This window comes from Patagioenas fasciata, chromosome 7 (assembly GCF_037038585.1).
Source record: "Patagioenas fasciata isolate bPatFas1 chromosome 7, bPatFas1.hap1, whole genome shotgun sequence".
Lineage (NCBI taxonomy): Eukaryota > Metazoa > Chordata > Aves > Columbiformes > Columbidae > Patagioenas > Patagioenas fasciata.
This window is the reverse complement of record NC_092526.1, coordinates 15,904,669-15,928,422: the sequence shown is the minus strand read 5'-3', so window position 1 is coordinate 15,928,422 and position 23,754 is coordinate 15,904,669. Positions and strand designations below refer to the sequence as shown.

The 23,754-nt window shown below is 38.1% G+C and overlaps 1 protein-coding gene across 4 annotated transcripts in view; it reads right to left on the bottom strand.

The window, feature by feature from the left end:
• XRCC5 (X-ray repair cross complementing 5) overlaps positions 1-23,754 on the bottom strand; it is a 64,721-nt gene that overhangs the window by 26,911 nt on the left and 14,056 nt on the right. For 3 of the 4 annotated variants that reach the window (XM_065841435.2, XM_071810891.1, XM_071810893.1), the window contains exons 1-13: positions 23,670-23,750; positions 20,619-20,732; positions 19,898-20,081; positions 18,662-18,710; positions 17,006-17,128; positions 13,959-14,147; positions 10,941-11,055; positions 9,172-9,310; positions 7,052-7,164; positions 4,109-4,171; positions 3,561-3,698; positions 2,102-2,192; positions 733-866 (exon numbers count right to left, since the gene is read on the bottom strand). In XM_065841435.2, the coding sequence (XP_065697507.1) occupies positions 733-866; positions 2,102-2,192; positions 3,561-3,698; positions 4,109-4,171; positions 7,052-7,164; positions 9,172-9,310; positions 10,941-11,055; positions 13,959-14,147; positions 17,006-17,128; positions 18,662-18,710; positions 19,898-20,081; positions 20,619-20,732; positions 23,670-23,687 (1,470 nt within the window). In that variant the 5' untranslated portion in view covers positions 23,688-23,750. Of the gene's footprint in view, positions 1-732; positions 867-2,101; positions 2,193-3,560; positions 3,699-4,108; positions 4,172-7,051; positions 7,165-9,171; positions 9,311-10,940; positions 11,056-13,958; positions 14,148-17,005; positions 17,129-18,661; positions 18,711-19,897; positions 20,082-20,618; positions 20,733-23,669; positions 23,751-23,754 lie in introns of those variants that run through there. The other variant, XM_071810892.1, reaches the window with a different exon arrangement.

The following is a 23,754-nucleotide window of genomic DNA, read 5'->3' as shown; positions in this document are numbered from 1 at the left end:
TTCTTTATTTTTGAATTTGCTATGTCATTTTCTTGAACACTTGAATTCCAATGTATAATTAAGTTTCTCATCCTCACAGCTGCAGTGAAAATCTTCATGATATGAAAGGAATGTAAATCAAAACGTAGACAGCTTGATACAATAACTGCAAGAAGTGTGAACTGCTCTGCTCACCCATAAAATGCATCAGCTCAGACATCCAAACGGAATATTTTAAATGTCAAGAATGTTAACTATTTACTACTGATCAAGTTCACCTCAGGCTGATCTGGTTTGGAACCACTGTGAGATGTAACAATGTACAAAGTGACTCTGCTCAAGATTTGATGGGATGCAGAATGAGGAGCTACAGAGATCCCTGATTTTCACTCAATTTCTCTCTTTGCCCAGAAGCCTCTGCATGTCCACACCATCACCGTGGCAATACACTGTTGAGATACTCAAGCAAGTTTTAACTCGTCTAGTCTAGGTGCCTGTGAACACCATTGATGTTGCTGCAGACACCTGAGCACAGGTATAATTTCCCTTGCTTCCTGGAAACTGGAAAGTTTAAGAGTAAAATCTATGTCGGGGACAACATAGAGATCACTGGCTACCCCACACTTTAATGCAAAAGGATTTATATTCCCATCTTTACAATGCAGAAGTTTCCAAGGTAAATCAGAGAAAGACAGAAGAGTTAAAAGTCTTAATAAAAGACTTTTTCAAAAAATGCCATATAGATCATCTCACCTGATATAACCTCTGAAAATGAGGGTTTGGGATTTTGCTGGGCTTAAACAGGTCCTCAAAAGTTTCTCCATCATCATCTTCAGAAATCAAATTCATAGAATCAATCAACAAGTCAACAGCAGATAACTGATCCGCTAAGGCAACAATTACATACAAAGAAAAATTAAATACACTTGCAGATGGCTGAACTTCTTGAACAATTTATAAATGAAGATTCACTTCACAATGTGAGATTTTCACCAAGTCATTACATGCCACAGAATACACTGAGGACATAGATGTGCCAATAAAGAATATGGATAATGGACACAATAATAAAACACCTGCTTTTTTTTAAGGACCACAATGTAAAGTCATAAAACGTTCCCCCTCACCCAAGACCTCAATTATTGCTGCCTTTCAGCTTCCATTTTTCAAGATGTTTTTATTTGCAATAGAAGGTTTATAGGCCACTTAGAAAATAAGGAGAACCGTTGGTTTGAAAAACCAAATGGCTGAATACAAATTTTTGAAGTTATGATTGCAAATTAACACCATTCACAAGAGTCCACTATTCCTTTGGTAAGACAGGTTTCAGATTTGTTCTCAAACTGCTGGTTACAGACAAGAACATAGAAACTGTTTCAGAAACAACCCTGCATGTTTTAAACACTTTGATATGCAGATGCCCATTCAACGGATCTCATAACAACTTAAAGAAGCAGAAGTGGATGTTAAACTACATCCATTTACATACATTGCTGTACAAAATCCTCAGAAGAGTGAGTCAAGCTTTGTATGGTTGCATGTGCTATGGCTCTCCAAAGACACCCTCCATCTGAATCTGTACACCAGTAAGTGCATGTTTCACGCACCACAGAAAATGTAGGCTTGGCCTTTGTACAGGTCAAACTGCAACTGACTACAGGAACAGCTTTGTACAAACAGAGCTGATGCCTCTACTTCAGTTCTAGCTAATCACATACTGTAGTTCCCACAAGGTCTGGCTGTTTAGTCTAACAAATGAGTTGAAAGATCAAAGGGTATGGAGGACTAAATCTCAGATGTCTATCACAGAGATCCTGCGAGACTAATAATACCAACACCCAAGCAAGAAGACATTTAACAGGATAGTTTTAAAAGACTGTCTGCAAACCTCGAGTCTGCTCAGCTGGCAACTAAGCAGGCAAAGTTTTGCTACAGGCTTTACACTTCAAGATGACACCACCATAATGTATTCCCAATGGGATGGGTTATTTTTTCCCTAAGCCAAAATAACGACAAAGCTTATGTTTTCATTGTGAAGCCAAATGTTTTAGCTCTTTTAGAGTGTCTTAAAGGAAGACAAGTAGATTACTTTGTCCAGCTGCCCAGTGAAGGACTATCTTACCTGTCGGAGTGCATTTTTTATTGTTTTTCAAGGATGAAAATATGTATGGTCTTAAGTCTTCCATGTAGGGTAGTTGCACATAGATGAGACACTAAGCATGACAAAAGAAGAAAGAAAAAACTGAACCTGAAGTAAAACAAACAAACAAAAAGAAGTATCCCCAAGTGCCCTATCAGGGCAATCTAAACAATTGGAAAATCCAAAGATCTAGTATCTGTGTATATCAAAACACTTACATATTTACAGACCAACATCATTTTAAGCCGAATAAAACACAGCGTTATTTTATAACATAGCGATGGCTACACGCCTCATTTTTCTACAGGTAGAATAAAGACCTCCCAGATCATCCAATCCCTTTTTCTTGTGCAGAGTTCCAACCAGCCAAGCTTTAAATGCTCCATACCTTTGCATTCTGTGAGGTTTTATCACAGCTTACTGTGTCTCAAAGTCTAAAGCTGGTTTTGGTTTTTTTTTTAAATTCTCAGTATCATTTTTTCGTTATTCAAATACCTCCTCCAGTACATACTACGCTAAATAATTCCTTTCCATCCTTTATGTTTATACTCTTCAAAAGTCTGAAGATTGTTATGTCCGCCCCCACCTTCGTCACTGCTTTGCCATGTTATACATATTTAGATTTTTCAATAGTCTCTCATAAGTAAGATCAGTGGAAACATATGCTGCAAAAATTCTGACATACTGTGTTGCTTCTGGGTCTCTCAGAATTTAAAACAAAAATATTTCAAATATGATTCTGCTGTGTACAGAACTTTCTTTTTTATTTCCTAAGAAATAAACTGCATTTTTTCTCCTGTTATTTTAAAATAACCTTTTCAAGTAAATAAATATACTACTGTCTTCCTAATTCTCCATATGAATTTAAACAACAGGTTTAAATGCTGTGAACTCCTCCCCACTGTTCCAGTTGACTTGGAAACCTAATGACAACAGCATAGTTGGACGTGCTAGAAATGCCATGCCAACTATCAAATTCAGATTTTGCACTACTAAGCAATCTGGAGATAAATCCACGGTTTTAAACAATGAAAGAAACTAGTGCAACTTTTGATTGTATGCTAAGAGGTAGGTAGTAACACAACAAGAAAGCAGTGGCAACTGATTACATAAGTATGTGATTACACCGTTTACAGATTAAAAAATGAAAGAGTTATTTCCAGGATAACAAAATGTTATCACTATGTTATTGACATAAAAGTCAGTATTATTTACATCTGTAATATAGAGGATACTAATAGAAACATATGGCATTATTTTTCCATGTATTTTTCTGCAGAATGTTCTTAATACTATTTATTACTTCCTTGTCCTAGCTGAAAAGTCACATTGGTTTCTTCCGGTATTACATAATACTGCAAATTTATACAGTTCAAATATGACCATTTATTAATTGGTATTTGTAAACCATCAATACAGACAGTCTCTACAGAAAAATTACCTCGTATGCATCCTTTATATATGGAAAAGCTACCCCAATTTGCGGGTTACATCTTCTATCATAAGCATAACGCACTATAGCTACCACCTTCAGCTCATCCAGCGCATGAACAAGGGCAGAAAAAGCAACTGCTGCGTTCTGGAAAAAAAAGAAAAAAAGTCAGACCCTAAAAGGAGCACAGGTCAGCACTATGGTGAAGTTTTTACCTCTAATATTCAAAATAATTCGGAGATCTGTTCTAAATAACACAGTGACAGGGCACACTGTTGCTCTGCATGAGAAGGTACTTAAGCACTAATTCCAGGTTCCCCATGCCCTTGCACAAATGTACCATTTACCACTTTCTCATTATTAATGAGAGATGGTATGCATTTGAGGTTTAATCCAATTTCTTTTCAACCTAATGGGCAATGGAACAAGGTTTCTGTAAGCTGCATTAAGAATATTTGTCTTATTAACACAGAAAGAGGGACAATTCCAAGTGCCACTACCATTCTTTTCTGTTCCACGGCAAAACACATTCAGCATTAAACTTCAGTCCACCTTACCTCATCATCTTTCGCTGCAAAGACCTTCAGAACCTGGTTGCCCATGTAGTAATGCCTCTGGATCTGGAGAAGCAAACGGTCAAGAGTTAGCCTGATCTAAACCAAACATCATTAATGTGACCAGACTCATTAAATTATGAAACAACTAATACATCACTCAAGTGAGAAACCACAAAATTTAATTACTGTGCATAGAGATTAAAGGCCTGTATATGTTTCATATCACCATTTATCACTCAACATGGATATTCAGTTGTATTTGGCAGGATATTCTCATACCTTCCTATTGATGGGCAGGAATAGAAAACTATGGTATCTGCAGCTGTTACCAGTCTCAATAATACTGCAGTAATCCAAAAGTCAGTGTGGAAAACCACAGTGGTTAGCAAAAAGACCTAAACCTAACTGACACCACATCTACACTATTAAATTTTCCTAGCAAAGACATGTCAAAAATGAGCTGGAAAAAAGCACATCCTTAATTAAGCAAGCTGCTTCAACAGCAACCTGGAGTACATACGGCTGTGCTGGCAAAGACACTTCTGTTAGCAGAGCTGATGCTGTTCATGAACATGGCTGACCCCCCAAAAAAGCAACAAATGGTTTCATTAAGGGCCATTTCTGGAATAGCGAGAGCTACAGAGGCTGAGACACACCTAGAGAACACCGCCATGGCAGAAAAACCGTCATGAAAACTGCACACCACTTTGAACACTGGTTAAAGTGACCTTTCCTTGTTAAAGAAAAACGTCATCAAATTACACTGTCTCCAAACTAATGTGGAGTTTCATTATCTAGCAAATTACCATAATGCTGTTGAAGTTGGTGGCAACTTACACCAGAGCAGATCTGTTTAATGTATTACAGCACAATTCTTCAATTCAGACTATTCTACCTGAAATTATTCTTTGCTGTTCTGTCTTTCAAAGCTCAGGAAATTTTATGCTCACTATAGTATAAATATCTAGACACGAGTATCACTACACCTGTTTTTTGTTTGCAAAAAAGAAAAAAGGTCCCTTTGTAATATTTTCAAGTATTATTTCTTGACTTATACGGCATTGCTTATAAATTAAAAATCAAAGTTTAAGCGGCCTCTGATCTTCTTTCCTGAGGGATGCGAATAGCTCAGAAAAATACTGTGAGGTAGCTCTATTCCTTCTTTAATTATGTATTTGGAGCTGTTCCAGTTTCTCTAGTTAATAATAAATTACCTTTTCTCCAAAATTTTTAAAATAAACAATTTAATATAAAACATACATTTGAATAGTGTCAGTATTATGATTCCAAACAATAAAATTCAAGAGCTAAAACATAAAGAAAGTATCAGTCTTGAAAATTCCAGCTGTAGTTGAAAACTTCCTGATATCATTATCTATACAGGGTAATTTTAATCCTGCAATCACACCTGAATAGTTTTGTTCTACTGAGGTCTATGCAACTACTATTGGGCATAATTACTCGCACTCCTAGTTAGAGGACCAGAATACACTTTATTTAAGATGTAATTCCTATCCATTATGAAATCCACAGACAAGAGAAGCACGTAATAAAAATTATCAAAAGCAATAAATATTTTTGCATTAAAAATATAAAGCAATGTTTTTAATTCTTTCGGGCATATTTACGTGAATCAAAAGTATTCCTACAATTAATTATTAACTATGTATTTGAAGATATTATCACACTATCTGATCAATGGTGACAAAAAAAAATCCATGTGAAATAACAGCTCACTTCCAGGAACACGATATTTCTCATCTGCTTTCCTCTTAGTTTCTGTTTTCAGTAAGAGTCAGAAAACAGAAAGCCAGCCTCCAGCATAAGAAAACACACATGGTGAAATACATCTTACAGAATTAAACTAAGACAGTAACACTCAGCTGTAGGTTAATAACGTGTGAAAAGATGCAAGAAATTGTCTCATTGAAACACTGCATTCAGACACAGCATTTCACTTGTTAGACCTGGTTTCTGGTACCGGATTTATTAGTCCCTGCCATGTCTCTTCCCTGGCCAATTTAAGGCATATAAGATCAAGCATGATAAGTTTCCTCGATCGATCACTTCCAGCACACAAGCTGCCATGTTACTTAACAACTTTAAGTTCTGAATGTCCTCAAGGAGCAATCATGTTGCAGTGCCTATCGAGGCTGGCTTCTCATTTCAGTAAATCACTGTAAATGCCTGGTTCCTCAGTTAATAATATGCTTTGAACCACCATGCTGCAGTAGTCTAAGGGCATCTCTAAAAACATGCAAGGGTCTCTGTGCCACCTGTACTGTAAAGTAAAAATATGTTTAGCTACATCCATTTGGAAGTAAGCTTCCTACAGACACTTCCCATTTCATTAGCATCCTTCCTTCCTGGTATAAGGAATGATTCCTCAGCCTTTGCCAAGGATTCTGTTTTGTTCAGGCACCAAGACATGTCAAAGAAGAACGGGAGGGCTGGGAGCTTTCAGAACAGAAGGCACAGAGCTGCCTCACGATTTCTTTCAGTTTTGAGTGGTGAAGGGGACTGGGTGCAGGGAGCTCCAAGAAGAGTAAAGTTTCCGTCACAATGGCAAAGTTAATACTACATGTACACACAAATACCAAGCACCTCATTGAAATATAGGAAATTTTTGAATTATGTTATCTTCATCTAAGTTCTATGAAGTCCTTGCTACATTCAGGTTTTGTTACAGTAGAAACAAGAGGTCTGAGTTTAGTGGCTCTTGTTTCACTTGAGGGCCCAAGGGTCACATTTATGAGCTTCTCTCCCTCACAAGATCACATACTGTTTGCTGATTCTAGTACGTGTAAATAAGTCACCCCTGTATACCTGACTGCAAATGCGCCATTTCCAGTACTGGAACCCAGTACAACACCACAATTTTTGTGAATTCAAACTGAAATCAGTTGTCTCAAACAACACTTGAACAACAGTTTAGTGCTGTACCTGAGAGGATCTGCTGAATCCCAAAACAGAAAAACATTTTGCTTCTGTTTTGTATTTCATTTGCTCTTCATCTTCCTTGGAAAAAGGAACTATATCACTCCCATAGCGAAACCCTGGAGAACAAGAGGAGAGCATCTGGTAAGCATATGGGCCTACAATTCCAACACCAAAATTAGGTCTCTGAATATTTTAACAACGCATGCATGCCTCACAGCTACACTCCACACACGCTCATCAAATTATTTTCCCTGTCAACAAAAAAACCACACACCCCATAGACACGTTTTGCACTTCACGAACAGCAGTTGCACTCCTTGTACGTTGTTTTCTATAACAGCTACCCTCATAGAGAGCAAGAGAGAAAATAAGGGAATGGAACATCTTACCCGAAGTTACACTCACAGAATAGATTTAAGCAAATCAGAACAGATTTCAGTACATAGACTGCAACACTCCCTACAAACGTAATACAAAAAAATCCAAACATACAAGTCATGGACAGGAAATGACACCAGCAAACAAAATGTGTTAACAGTGAAAATGAGGTTCATTTTCCCACACAATGGAAAACCAAAACACTCCTGTATGCAGAAGTGGCCTTTCTATACATCTGTGTTCTTCTTCCTGTGCTTTACATTGCATAGGTATCTCCACAAAACATGAAGCTGTTTGTGTCTCAGGGGCACCATCTGTTCCAAGTGCTTATTCCCTTACCTCAAGCCACAATATCCTCCCTGTAACATCATCACTTTCTTACACTGTCACAGACTAAGGAATATATCCTCAGGTGTGAAGAAAGCAGAAGGAACAGAGGTAAATCCCTGGATGAAAAAAACCTACATGTGGACTCATTTTCCTGGAAACAAAAAAACCAAACACACAGGCAGAATGAAAGAAATTTCAGTATCAAATGCAAAATATTGTCTAATTATGACATTTCTCAAAATGTCCACAGAAGTCCATGAGGCATCAGCAGCTCTTTAACTGTAAGAAATATGACACCACTAACAGAGAAGTGTTTGGTCACGCTTGTTCACATTGAACTGCTTGTTCATCACTTTTTACTAGCATCCTGCAATGACTCGCCAACTCAGGTAGTCAGGACATCGGCAGAGAATGGTCACAAATGTTTCAAAATCTACTTACTATAAAAAGTGAATTTTTAAAAATTTATTTTTACTAGAAGTTTTGAAGTTATGAAATACAAACAGACCGTTAGCTTTTAACTATCATTTCTGCTTAAAGAAAATCACTCTGTTGTTGGGACATTTTTATCTGCTACTGCTACAAAACACCTATGATAGCTACAACAGAAAGAGGTTAAATAAAAAATACAGTATTTATCTTCATTTTTCAATGTACTTTCTTTGTTTGATGCACTTTCTATACTGTTACCTCCCTTCAGAGTTAATACACTTTCCCTACTTCTGTAGGATTGAAATGGCAAAGAAAAAATTGGTAACACAATATATATAATAGTAAAAAATTAAACATCTTTGCTTAACTCAATTTTTAAAAAGTAGACTATTTAATTCTGTTTCTGGGGCATTTAGTCTTCTAAGGAATTTAATCCACTCAGAAAGAAGCTGAAGGTTATAAAAAGTATTCTGCATACCTCTACTTGAAACTGAACCTGCTATGGAATTTACACAGCAAAGTTAATAGACTCTTAAACATTAAACCTTCCTTTAATGGTTTCATCTTCCCAGCTGCAGAATATCTAGAGCAGTTGCTTATCTAGGAAAAAAAAAGCAGTTGCATGAAAGTATTCATGTTATAAGTACAACTGAAGATTTAAAAAGATTTAAAAACAGAATAGAGGTAGCAACTACTCGCTCCAGAACTGAGGTACGGTCCTCCATGGTGTACAGTTTAGGAAGTTGTAGTGCCTTCCATGTTCCACCTGGTGGTATTATTATTATTCCTATTAGTGGCAGAAGTAAGAATTTTTAAAATATGTGAAGACAAAGAGTCTCAACATAACAGCCTCTATCTTCCATCAGCTTACAGTGCTTACATTCTAAGATCACATCTAGGCTTCAAAGTATAGGTGATTTAGGAGTACAAACACTCAGTTTGTCAATCTTCAGTTTGTCTTCAGGGTGCACATGAAGTCATACCTTGAATAGTATCATCCTTCTGAACTTCCGTCTCATCATCATCATTCAAGCAGTAAACAGTTTCTTTTCGAATATCTTCTTTTCTGAGGGTTTTAGCATCCACAACTGTCCAAACTTTTTTCACTTTCTCTTCTATGACCTATGTATCAGAATTCAAATAAAAGGAAGATTTAACATTTCAGTGGGATGCAAAGCGCTTACCAGAACATGCAAAAATTTCTTAGACGAAGTACTGCATTATTTTGCCAATAAGGGATTAATACTGACATCCCCAAATACGCATCTCTGACTGCTACCACAGTGCTTTCAGCAGAGTTTTCATCTGTATGAGACCTGGCACATGAACCACGCTGACTGTGTATGTACTTGTCTTGGTTATTCATTTGTGGAAGTCTTTTAGTGCTGCCAGGATAACATGTAACTTTCTTGCTGTGTACTTTACTTTCGATAAAGCATTAAGACACACGTTAAAGATACAAGAAGACTCAATGTTCATTGAGCTTGTTTGACCAAGTTTGGCATAGGGTTACTACACCACAGGATAAAAATATCCCAGGTTACTGCAACCTCCCCAAAAGGTAGAAAAATATCTCAGCTGCATTATGGGACTAGGAGGGGAAAGGAGGAGTAAATATCTGCAATGAGTGAATGTTTCCCAACCACAGGGAAAGAAAAATGCTTCCTTTTCTTCCTACTTAAGTGAGATTTCTGGTATATTTAGTGAATGAGAAGCAAAATGAAGAACGGGGCAGAAAACAGAAGAGACAGAATAGATTATGTCAGTAGCTATCACAAGTTTACTCCTAGCTCTGATCCAACGGCTGTATGACCTCGGGCTGGTCACTCGGTTCATGTTGCTTACTCTTCCAAGCTTCATTTATTTTGCGTGTAAACACCTTTTGGAGGGGATTCACTGCCTATTTGTACAGGTCTGGAGCAATATCCTCATTAAAAAAAAAAATATGCATAAGTATAAACGGAAAGTTGGCAGCAGAGATCTCTTTCAAGGCTAGTATGCCTGGAACCTTGCAATACTGGCCAGACTCTTAGTCTTGGGTTCAAACAAAGCAATTAATCTCCATCTCACCAGATCCATCAGTGCTGCCACGCTATATAGTTACCTATTAATTATTCAATACCTGGAATATTGCACACATTGTGTGCTGAAATTCACTCACTTCTTCCCAGCACTGTGTGAAGGACCCATATAAACTGTAAGGGAAACACTGTGCACAAGCTCTGCCAAACAGTATAAAGCAAACAAGCAGAAAAAATATACCTTTTTTTCCAAGTCTGAAATAACAATAGATGCGATCCAAACCAATAGCTGGTAAAACATTTACACCCACCATTTTACATACACATGTGTATAATTCTTCTCATGCCTAGGGCTTAAGAAATATATACTAAGGCTCATTGAGCTGCAGACACATCACTGATGCCGAATGGAAAGCTTCACATAATCACAGAATTCTTAATCAGGTTCATCAACTTCAATACCACTAAGTGTCATGGCGTAGACGGCAATTACTTCTATTTCCGTACATCGTGAATTTTAGTTATTTAACATATGTGTGCAATATGGTGAAGTTAAGAGTTGCTGTGGGAACCACAGTTTGAGATGTACTGCCTTCTATGCACATAAAATCTCTACCATAATTATTTTGGATGTTGTTTCCTTTTATTTTCTTAGCTTTAAGGAAAAAAACATGCAGCTGCATCTAACTTGCTGCCAAAATACACTAAAACATGCGATTTTATGAACTTACTGATTTGTAGGCAACAATCCTTATAGACAAATTAGAACCAATAGTGAGCTGGCAGGGCCAAGGCAAAGATTTCCTTTCTATTTTCTTAAACATTGAAAGACGTTCCAGGCTCTCTCTAAATGAAAGAATCAGGAAAACAGAAATGAACTCTGGTGAACTGTAATAAAAGATTACAGACAATACACTCTCTTCAAGGAGATGCAGGAGTCCAATTGTTTCAGCTTTGACTGCACGAAGCACTAGAAAATAAACTGTGTGAATAATCTGGTCATTAACTATTGTCAGAAAAGAGAATTAAAAAAAGAGGTGGTACAGTAGATTATTCCCATCTCAAACCTTTGTGATGATGTGACATTAGGGCTTAAAGACAGTCAGTTAGGTCTTGTGATGAAACTACACAATTGCTTATTAAGCATTTTACATTTATCTGTGCTCACCCAGTTAAGGCATGTAGTTAGCTGAACATCCCAAATTAGAAAAGGCATCATTAAGTGGCTGAATGTTTTCTGCAGCAGAGGTGAAGCAGTAAAGAACCCAGTTTCAATTAACAGGATTTTGTTTGTGTGGTAATTAACATTTGACACTTTTTCTCAATGCAGTACTAATGAACTCATTATTTTCAGGGCATTCAGGTAGGATGAAGTAAGTTACTTTGATTATTTCTAGCCTTAACATATGCCAGTATGTTATGCCAGTTCACACAACACACACAAAAAATAACTGTAATGATTCAATACTATAGCGTTAATTCAATTGTACAACTTTAAGCAATGGAGTCCAAAAAATAGACAGCCAAACCAATTTAGAATATATTATTGTGAAATCAAATAGGCTTGCGCCCCAGAGCAGATTCCAGCTAATACAAACTGTATCAGCTACAATATTTTGCTATAAAATTCCGACATAGAGAAAGCGCTCCTTTTTTTAATTGCATGACGAAGCAAAGATAAAAGAGTGTTGACCTCACATTTATAACATGATGATAAAACCAAAGATCTATGTCTCTGACTAAAGCACTTGTCTGGCAGAAATTAAGATCAACTCCTAAAAACATTAGGACAGAATTCAACTTAGTATTCTCCTTTTCAACTTTCTTAGAACGAGCAGGGTTATTCTGAAAATTCTAACAGAAGCACAATGAAAGGAGAAAATGCACTGGCATTGTCGTCATGAGAGAAACACTGTATTTCTCTTTTTTTTTTTTTTTTTTTTTTCAATTCCTTGTGGAAAGGAACAGAGGAAAAATTGCTTCCTCTGGCAAGAGAGATCAATACAGGATTTTTAAATAGAAACTGTTGCTACATCATTAAAACTACTGCAACACATATATTCCAGAATGAATATGAAGATGAAATACCTAAGTGTCAAATGTCTAAAAATGTCATCTAAGCTCAGTTTATTGATTCTATCTTTTAATTTCTTATATTTATTGAAGAAAAATGCTCCCTGATATCCAAGACAAATCAGTCAATAAAACCCTAGTAAAAGCACATTTCAACTTGTATTTTAAATACATGTCTCTTCTCCTCTGCTCTCCAATCCCTTCCCCCAAAGCCAGAGGCAGCAGAAGTCCCTCCTGTCCAATAATCAGAATATCAAAACCTAAAACAATACAACAAAACTTTCCACACTTACTTTGCTGGCACGACCGATTTATTTTCACAAGAGTCGAAATATTTTTACCAGCAGGAATAATGAATATAAGAAAGTAGAGAGTGTATCTGAGCTGGTAAATTATCATGACAGATTTGTAAGGCTAACTTCTTAAAGCTTGATAAGCAACTTAACTGCATCTAGAACCTCACACAATCTTTAAACAACTAAAGCTTTAATCTATTTGCCAAATGCCTATTTAACCAGATTTTGGATTTCACTGAAAGCAAGGCATGAAGACAGCTTAGACAGTAACAAAAGCCTGCAATAAAAAAATACAAAGAAAGGACCAAGCCACATAGTAGCTTTATGCATACGGAGCATCCTTAAGGATAAACGGGCCCAGAAAGATGTTGCTTTTCTGTGCAGTCTCTTGATGCAATGACAAAGCCTGCTTTTTGCTAGAGACTCAGACTGCTCTGTTGACGACTATGAAATACATATGCAGTGATACATGTTTCTTCACTAATCCACAGTAAGGCTCAAGTAACAGTTTGGCTGCTGAGGTGCGAAGCAGATCGGCTGGGCAGGGTGAGGGAAGGAAATCCCACAAATAAAATTTAAAGTTATGAATAACATGCAAATAGCATGCAAACCTACAGGTACATACTAAGTTTCCTGAAAAACACATTGTCTAAAAGATCACATTTCATAATAACACTACTAAGACAAAAAAAAAATCAGACTTTTATAAGGCACATAGATGTGTTTTGCTTGTTTCCCAACTCAGACAACACCTATGTGAAAAAGTCTTGGATATATTATGAGCTACATTTTTCCAGAGACACACACAGATTTTTTACTCTTTCATAAGGGAAACTATCTTTCAATTCTTGCATTAGTAATGCTGCTAAAAAAGTATATTGTTTGGCACAATGGCATAGTCTTCTATGATTAAACAGCAGGATTAAACAAAACATTACTCAAAACATCTGCAGGAGTTTGATAAACTAGTGAGCTAAAAGAATTCTGAGACCAAGGAACAAAGGCTACCATTAAATGCAAATGTTTTACCTGCACTACGTTACAAATTCCAACTCTTTCCAAAACATGCTTTTGAAATCTCATTTAAAAAAACATTCCTCCAAAATCCACTAACACTAAAGATGGAAGAAAATTGATATTTTTTTTCTTTAAATACAGATACAGAAAATTCATTTTCCCCTGAAATCTCTACGCTTTTCTACCTATTCTACAGCAACAGAAGAAGCTATTTGAAAGGGACTGAGTGTACAGTAAATTACAAAATTCACTGACTTCAGTGAAACTGGAGCCAAGTGACTGATTACTTGATTTATTTCATGTTTTGGGGAAGAAATCAGAAAGTAAATTTACAGCGTGATAAAGAGGATTAGCCAAGTTTACCTGAAAGTATAAATTTCTTCCAGCCCTCCTTCTTCATCCAAAGTATGCATCAGTTTCCTCACCACATCAATGCCTTCCTTCTGTTGCTCTGTTAAACCCTTTCTTGGGAAAGAGTTTCTGTGCATCTGAGAACAGACACTGGCACTTTTACCTCCACCTCCATCATCAACATTCACCGGAAATGGCAAACTAAGAACACAAGCAGAAGCGGTTAGTTTGACTTTCTTAATAACCAACCAAAACCAAAACAAAAATTGTATCAGGATCAACAATTTATATCTAGCTGCAGTCAGATGTATGAAGAGCCACAGGACTTGTGAAACACATGAATTTCAGGTCTACTTGGCATTGGTAACATCTTGACCAGAGCACTGCACCAGTTCTGGGCAACACACATCAATAAAGATGTCCACATACAAGAAGGGATTAGGAAGTGAAGATAACAATGATTAGAAAACAAAATATATGAAAACAAATTGAACAAAATGAAGCTTGTAGAGAAGGGAGTCAGAGGACAAGACAGTCTTAAATATAAAAGGTTGTTGCAGAGGGGAAGGGAACAATCAGTTCTTCATATTCAGCCTCTGCTAAAATTACATCATGGAGTCAGGTCAGATATTCAAAAACCCGATAAAGGCATTTCAAAGCATAATCTCTAACACCAAGTGCCTGAGGAGGCAGAAGAGTCTCCATCACCGGAAATCTTTACAAAAAGATTAGACAAACACTGCTCAGCAATGACATACACACAACCAAGCCACTCTGAAGTAGAGGGTTGCCATTCCAGGCCTGCGATTCTGTATCGGCTCTAAATGCCAGCAAATGGGACTTTCACTGCAGTGGGGCTATTAGGTATCTCTGGAATAAATGTTAGTCTTTGAGATTTTAATAGCCTACAACAATAGGTCAATTTCTGAGTGAAGATGAAACATTTTCCTGCACTTCAGGAATCAGATTTTAAAATTTAGCCAGGGGTTATAGACAAAATCATTTTGCCACTCTTCAAAACACAACAGAGTTAACTAAGTGTAATAACCACAGAAAAGAGAGATGTGTAAGATCCTCTTCTCTTGTGCCCTTGACAATGCCTGCAGATTTTTCAGGTCTTTTGTCTGATCCAATTTTGAATGAACTGCATGATACCTTTTACCACATTTCTACAAAGTATTTTAGCATTGCATTATGTTTTCAAAAAAGCAGCCTACAGATCTCTACCTTATTTTCACCTCATTAGCCCTCACTAAACTTACATGTGGAGCAACATACAATAAGTGCAGTTAACAATATGCACAATAATGTCACCTACAGCAGAGTTAAAGATCAAACTTCAGCAAAATGTTTGGTACTTTTTTGGGAAGCACCATCCACTGACAAAGAGAAACTGTGTTTTAAAGCTGTCATGAGAGCACAAAGCTTCAAACCTCCAAAAGTTAGATAACTTTCACTACACAGTGCTTAGAGACTCCTGTGATGAGAACTGTGTAATACCCAAAGCTACACTGTGCTCAACATGTGCTCGGTGCTTGGTAACAGGGAGGAAAACCAACTACCTGCCACAAGTTACAACTTAATCAATAAACAGGGTGTAACAGATGGAAGCATGGGTTATAACAAAAGGACAAGGTTTAGCAAGAAATCGCTTTTAAACCAGAATCCTGAATATTTTACATTTGTACATGTATTTCTCAATGCATCATTTGCTCATGTGGCTGGGAGAGAGGGTGTAAATCTGAAGTTGATGCTTTGTGAGCAACATCTCCCTAGTGCTTCTACCAGCTGTGGGGGCTTTTCCTTTGCTACATTATAAACAAAGAAAATGTAAAGATTTATCAGAAATCTCACAGAACAAAACTGCAATGTTAACCTGTGGTGGTAGCACCTGTCTGCACAGCCAACTACAGGTATGGAGACAAGGTGGCAGGGGCTAAATACCAGGTCTCTGAAGGATGTACTCTGGCTGGTAGCACCTAATCAAGTTCCTGGTGTCGTGTCTCCAAAGTCTCCAGTGCCAACAATAGCTCATATAACCTAGACAGGGCATGTCAAGGCATGTTGCAAGCGTACAAGACCCGAGAATAGTCAGACATTTTTTTTTTTTTACACTCAGCCTCTCCAAAGCACTGGCAAAAAAACGATTTTTCCATGGAGGATCAGCCCACGATTTTCAGTCACGCTTTCCTACCTAACACCTCTGCCATCTTGCAGCGAGGTCCACGAATGCTTTACTGAATTTACCAGATTCACAGCATTGCTCCTTACAGAACACTGGATCCAGGTTAAAGTAAGTATTAAAATGGTCAGAAGTAAACATGCAGCTTTAACTTTCTCCTGGTTAATTGTTTGTTACAAACAGCAAACATTAACATTCACGCCAAGATTTGTTTTTAAATAAACTCCTACTAGATGGCCTATAGCTTCCTATGTTAACACCACGTGCAACAACTATTAATAATACATATCTCAGCAGCACCACTGATTCTGCAGATCAATGCCTGTACCAAAACAACCAAGAGATTCCTGTCATAACAATGAAGACATTGCTTCCATTTTCCAAGCCCATCACTGTGAATATGTAACCCTTCTCCTCAGACGACTTCTGTTGACACCAGAATCAGGCTCTAAACATCTGCAACACTACTGCATTATTTCTTCCCAGTAACTCCCTTACCTAAAAGGATCTGGGCTGTTGCTGTGAGAAAACCGCTGCTTCCGAGGCTATTTCTGTCTCACCGTTTCTGAATTCTCTGCTTATATAGATCTTTTATCTTTCATTTTAGGTTCTGGCTCTAAGCTACAAGCTTAATAGAAGAAGAAGCCATCATCTTAATGTATATTTGCACATCACTTAATCAACGGGACTTTGTTCATAACCGGAATTCATGACATGTGTAATTAAGTACTTAAAACAATCAGATTACACACTGGTACACCCTCTATAGAAATCATATACCAACAGATTACCAGCTCCTTCGAGATTGTTATTGAGAAAGAATCATAATTCCCCTTCAAAAAATGGCATAGTGCATAACAGCTACTTCCATACTCACAAAAACTGAAGTGAAATTCCGGTTTTCTTCAAGTTAGCGATGATAATATCCAGCTGATCCTCACTGACAGGACTACTAAGGTCTGTAAACAGTTCAATGTGTCTCTTCTCGTACTTCTTTCCTCTTCAAATAGAAAATAAAGAAACATTATCTAAAGGCCTTTTCTAATACTTTCCTTACAAAATGAATTTTTTACCAAAGCAAATTAAAAAAAAAAACAAACAAACATACTTGGTAGAACTCGCTCTGTCATTACTCATATTATTTATGGTAAGTTTTTATCTTTACATGATTCCACCTACTCACTCCTACTCCCTAAAATTGAGGATTCTAGTCCTTTGACTATATAAATCACTAACCACATCTAAATGAATGGAATTCTGCCAACTTTTACCAATGTAGACTAAATGTTAATAAAATGTGAGGTTGTTTATTGATTTATACTTGATATTTCCTTTGCAGGTGTAAGTCTGTCCTTGTGAAAATGGAAAGTGTATTTTAAATTAGTGTTGCTGGCAGGGGTGTCATTTTAGTAAACTAATTCAGCAGATTCATTGCATAAGATGGACTTCAAAGCCTACTTAATGCACTAAGAAGTAACAACAACAAACATCAGAAAGTTTTGCCAGCCACGAAACAAACTTCAGTTAAATTGATAATAGTTTTTATCTGGACAGTCAAGCATAAGGCTGATTTTCTTGAATTTTTACCTGATAGTATTTTATCAACTGAAGGAGAATTCCATATCAAAGAGTTTGTTGCATACAAATAGCTTACCCACAATACAATAAAAGCAGTTGCTCCATAGGCATTCAAAGTTATACTGCCACAAATACAGTGATTTTAATTCACAGCTCAACTGTTTAATTGATACAGCTTTCCACACTGATTAGAATTTATTCATAGAAGTACAAATTGCATAACTAAGTCTAGTCCTCTGCATTCACAATTAGATCATACGATTTTTCTAAAAACATGTTCAATCTGTTTGGAGAGGAAGTAAGGCTATCTTCCTTTCCCTGGACCAACAGTCCACTGAGTCTGAGAAACACATCTCCAGTCTAAGTACATTCATCGACAACTGTGTAACACACACAACAACATTTTCTTTTAGCTTAAACAGGTGGGGCTTTTTTCCTGTATGTTTATCTTCTACAACCTGCATATTTGCAAACAGCCACCTTATCTCAAACAGCCTTTGATTTCCTAGGCTGAACAAACTCACCTGTTTTTTTTTCTTTAGAACATATGCCATCACCCTTATAAATTTGGTACCCCTTTTCTATGCATTTTAACAGCTGAATTAATGTTTTTTGAAAACAGATCACAAGAAATGTGATGCTAAGTGAAGCCTTTCTGTCTCGAATAATGGCATTAATATTCTCATGAATCTACTGCGAAGTTCCCAGTTGCATCAGGAAGCTCTTTGATTGTCTGGAGAAGCAAGATGTCTCCTGAGCATTCCTCAAGGACAGACTCCTGAAGTGTGGATTTTGTTTTGTTTTGGTTTGTTTGTTGGTTTGTTTAGTTTTTTTTTTCCCAAATAAGCATTTTCCATATTTACACAATGCTGGAAATGTAACACTGACAAGAAATCAGATCAGCTTCAAAACGCAAGGTCAGAATTCTGTAAAAGGCTTTGGGTTACATACTCACATTGTTTCCTTCTGAAGCAAGTCCATACACACAATAATTGCATCGAGAACTAAGCAAATTTAAGAAAAATCTCATTTAGAACACAAATCATGACACAAATTTAACTTGTTTTTTCTATGAATCTTGTTTTTGCCCCCCCCCAAACACTGACAAACACGCATTTTAGTTAACAAGCAAAGAATTTTTTGAGACAAGTACTCTTCAAATATCGATGCTGCAAGAGGTTCCTATATAACTTGTCTACATTGTGATCTTCTCTCTTATCCGTTTATCTGATGGAACAGTAAAAAGACAGCTTCAGGGCCCAATCTTTTAACTGCCAGTGAGGAGGCTCAAAGGGCAATCTAATCTTCATAATGCCACTTTGAATCCACAAACAAAATTTACTTGTACTTTCAAGACATGATACCATTTTCTCATGCAAGTTTTCCTTCACAATATCTGCATCTGGCAACCTCTTGATAATTTCTTCCTCACCGCAGTTTTCATTAGGAACACATTCTTACCACCACACACAAACCTGCCGACCGATTGAAGACAGAGTGTGACTCTGCTTCTGCTAAGATCCAGCTGACTGGCTGCACATTTCTCCAAAACAGCTCTGCCAGTCTGAGCAGAGTTCACTACAATCATTTTATGGCCAGAAAGAGAGAAGACAACAGGTGAAGCTGAACAACATGTAAATGAAACACACAAAGGGACACTATATAGATTGCCTTCGTTTAAAACTCTTCACCTTATGCAACTAACACCACAATACATTCAACCATGAACAACATTCAAACCAGCAAGAGACATCTGGCAATGTTAGAAATATTTTATATAGATACCAAGCTGATGCACCTCTATTCTGCTTTGTCTGGCTTCTGGTACTTCTGCTGACATTTTTCATAAATAATATTCTTATTTGATGAAAAAGTTCTGCACCAGCATTAGAAAAAAAAAAAAAAAAGAACCTTATTTGACACCTAAAAATATATTATTGCTATATTTCTTCTCTTTAATTAATGAAATACTTCATAAAAACTATTCCCTATGGCCAAGGCTCCATCTGCTAACCTAAAAGAATGTCAAAAAGCAGCTAATTGCTTTTGAACAAACTTACAACCACAAATCAGCTGAACTCTGATAGTAGCTAAAAGTTCAGAGGAAAATCTGAGCCCATTTCACAACACTAACGTCCTGTCTCCTATGTAACTGCCTCGGCTCAAGAAGAGCTCTACAACAGAAGGATACAGTCTGCTTGTTCCGAGCCTGGTTTAATCACATCTTGAATGTCTTCCAGCAGATCAAAATCTGGTAGCATTAGTGACCTGTGCACAGTAATGTTTTGGTACTGATCCCTACTGGCAAGGTCATTCCTAGTACCATCTGTGCCAAAAAAAACTACAGCCACTTCATCTTTTGTCTCAGCAAAAACCTGGAAACAGAGAAAATACAAAACCAGTATAAAACCACAGGTATATTCATACACAACTATGTTAGGCAGACTCCAGCAAGCTGAACTAATTTTGAAACAATGTCAAGTACAGTGGATTTACTTTTTCTTCTGCAGTGCTATCCTACCAAAATGTAGTCTTACATAGAGTTCACTAATTTAGGTATAATTAGCAGACTGACATGAGGATATATGGGATAAAACAAGTAAAATTGGCTGACTCAGTCCTTGAAATGAGTCTTCAGTATGGTAATCTTACAAAGGTTGACACATTTTAGAGAAAGAGTACCTTTTTCCCCCTCAAAATTTATACTGCCCTAAAGAAAAACAGTGACCAATCCAACTGCCACTTCTCCACAGAAGCAGACCTGAAAAAAAGCAGTTACTCCCACATAAAAACAGATTCTTACAAATTTCTCATTTATTTCAAATATTACTAAATGAAAAAAATATTTCACAGATGTTGTTGCTTCCTCTCCCTTTTTAATGTTTTTTTATTACATGTGAAGTGACACATACCTGTCGCTGCACAAACTTTGTCATAACCTTCTTGGCTTGTTCAAGTGAAGACTCTTCACCAGAGGCTGAATTGCTCATTGCATACCCTACATCCAGGCACAGCACTATGGCTGCCTAGAAAGGACAGACAATACCAAATAAGAATGTAAATGGACTAATATAAGCATAATTACTTAAAACAGTTAGTTCAGATCCTTGCACATAAGAAACTAAATAACCAAACTATGTCGCTATTGGTTTCTTTTGCAGCAACTGCTAATATGAGACAATGGTGGAGGACAGAACCAGTGCAACTGCACTGAACTAGGAATTATTTAATCCTGTACCATGTTTCAGGCATCTCAGTGGAAAAAAACAAACAAACAAACAAACAAACAAAAAAATCCCCTGTTATACAAAAATCTATCAGGAGAGAAAATTTCTGTTCAACCCTGTGAACACATTACGGACCTAAAGGCTTTTCTACACTAGAAAACAAACTAGAGACGTTTTAGCTGACAGTTAACAGCACAACACAGTTCAGTATAACTGCACAACACAAGGTGGATATACCAGCTTGCTCCCTAAACTCTGTAGCGACATCCACCCCCTGCAGCAGCTTGTAATAGCTTCAGAGCACTGCTTGGTGCAGTTCATGAACATCAGGATGACTGCGCTCCTGTGGCTTCCAGCCAGGGCCAGAACAGTTGTTGCTGCTGGAGGTGTCTCTGCAGCGCACAGCGATGCTCTTAGTGCCTCGGAAGGAGAAATTCCAATTTCAACTTAAGGGCTTACATCCCACAAGCTAGCATATGTGTTTGCACTGCTGATCATTGCTTTAACTGGTCTGTATATATCAGCGTCGAAGCCTTTCCCTTTTTGATTTATAAGCTATCATAAGAATAAAGTAAAATTGCTTCTTGTGAGTTCTTTTGTTCAACATTTTTTAATAATGAATACTACCCACAATGTATTGCCCATTCAACCAGTTTTGATAAATTCATCTAAAGTTCTTCCGCAGACTAATTACTTTGACTAACCTGAGTAATTTTATGATTGAGCTGAACAAAGCTACAAGGGGAATTCAGCACAATTATGTCCTGCACCTCCAAGGACACTGAAAAAAGGGCAAGTCAAATTTATTGTCACTGATTAAATCAAGGTTCTTGAAATATACATCAAAATCTTGCCTGGTGAATAGCCAGTAGCTTAAATTACACTATGTACAAAAAATATTGTTTGCCAGAACACAAGAAAGTTAGGTATTATCTAGTTTGTAGCTGGTCACCTTGTTTTAAAATACAAAATATATCAATTCTCCAATAAGTGAAAGTGCCAAAATGATGTGGGACATAAATCAGAAGACTGAGAATCAAGCAACACAAGATGCATAATCTGCTTTTGTAAAACAATTCAGATGAACAGTAAGGAAAGGTGTTGGTCTAAACTCTTTTGCATATGACCATGAAAACAACACCAAGTAACTTTTTAAACATCAATTGAAAGAACCTGATTCTTTTTTGTCACCCAAATAGATATGTTCTAATATCAAGTTTATAACAATAATTTGCCCAAATTAGTTGTCTAATGCTCTGCATTAGCAGCTCTCACACCATTTTCTTGTTCTCCTCCTTTTCGCAAAACATATTGTACACCACCCCTGTCATTTTAACATGTACTAGTTTAACTCCCTGCACCCTCCCAGGGTAGGACAAGAAGAAGAACAAACAAAAGCAGGCTGAGCAGCAGGACTCCACAAGACATCCAGCAGGTTATATTCAGTCTCAGTGCTCTGTCCCTCACTCTGCCTTTACTGGTGGCCTTTCTGGGAGCCAGGAACTATCATCTTTGAGGCAGCAAGGTCTGGAAACTCGTGGAACGGAACAGAACAGTAGCAGTAACTGAGGCTGCACTAGGTTCTCACAAGAGCCATGTTACTGCTCACCTGCCAGTCTGAGGAACTACTCTACCAGCAGCTACAGACCCTTGGCTTGTTGCTGTCCCTCCTCAAGACACACAGTTGCTGGCAGCTGAATTAATCCTGTTGTCCAAAACAGGTGACATGTTCTTCACAGCTGGGAGGATGACAGCAAAAACCCCAAATGACTGCAGGAGTGAAGAGCAGCTGTTTTGCTTAAGAAAAAATGATGAAGTGTCACATGCTACCATGCTCTTTTGGAAGGCAGCAAACTCCAAGCCTGGTACCTATCTAGGTATGTGAAATCCTCCTTCAGGAAAATAGCAGGTCTGTCTTTAGATAACCCTCCTCTATATGCACCTTCATCTGTTATTAACCAATCTGCTTTACTCAAATACTGATAAGGAGGAAAACAGAACGAGTCCGCTTTTATCTCTAACCCCAGAGTGCTGAAGCTACTTGTAACAAAGCTAAGAGCACTTCAGCCTGTGTTTAACAGATACTAAACCGCCCTGGATCAGAAAAACACTTAATGCAGCTTTCACCAACAGGACTCCTTAAATATGCCACAGAAACAAACTGTATTTTTAACAGGGCAAACTCATTTCTACTATTATACCAACAAGAGCAATAGCAATTACTGCTGTGGTAGCTGCACTTTGCTCAAACCCGCAGCTGCCCCGAGCGAAGCCCCTTTGACTCAGGGAGTTTTGTAGCAGCCGCAGCTCAGAGGCCGCACAGGGAGAGTCACTCGGTTTCGGGGATGGGTTTTGCAGCCCTGGCTGTTGTGCCGGTTGCTTCTCACACCCAGCTCAGCTCGCTGGACCCGGGCCAGACCAGCCGCTTCCAGCAGGTGAGCACGGCCGGACCAGCCACGTTCAGCTCCCAGAGTGGCACCACCGGAACGAGCCCCAGGTGTCGCCAGAACCGCCACAGCGAGCACGGGGCCGCGCCAACACCCCCCGCCACAGGCGGCCCCCCAGAGCCAAAACTCAAACACCGCCGTGTCACAGGCGGCAGCGGCGGCCCCGGCCCGCAAAGGAGGGACCCGCTGTCACGGCCCCCCAGCGCTCAGAGGCAGCGCCCGCTCCACGACCCCGCACCATGAGGCACGTTACCGCCGCAAGAAGCCCGCGGTGCGGGCAGACCCTCACCTTGCCGCTGCGCGCCATCGCGCCGGTTCCGGGACGCGGTGCGTTGTGCTCAGCGCTCCGGCCGGGAACACGGCGGCGGCGCCTC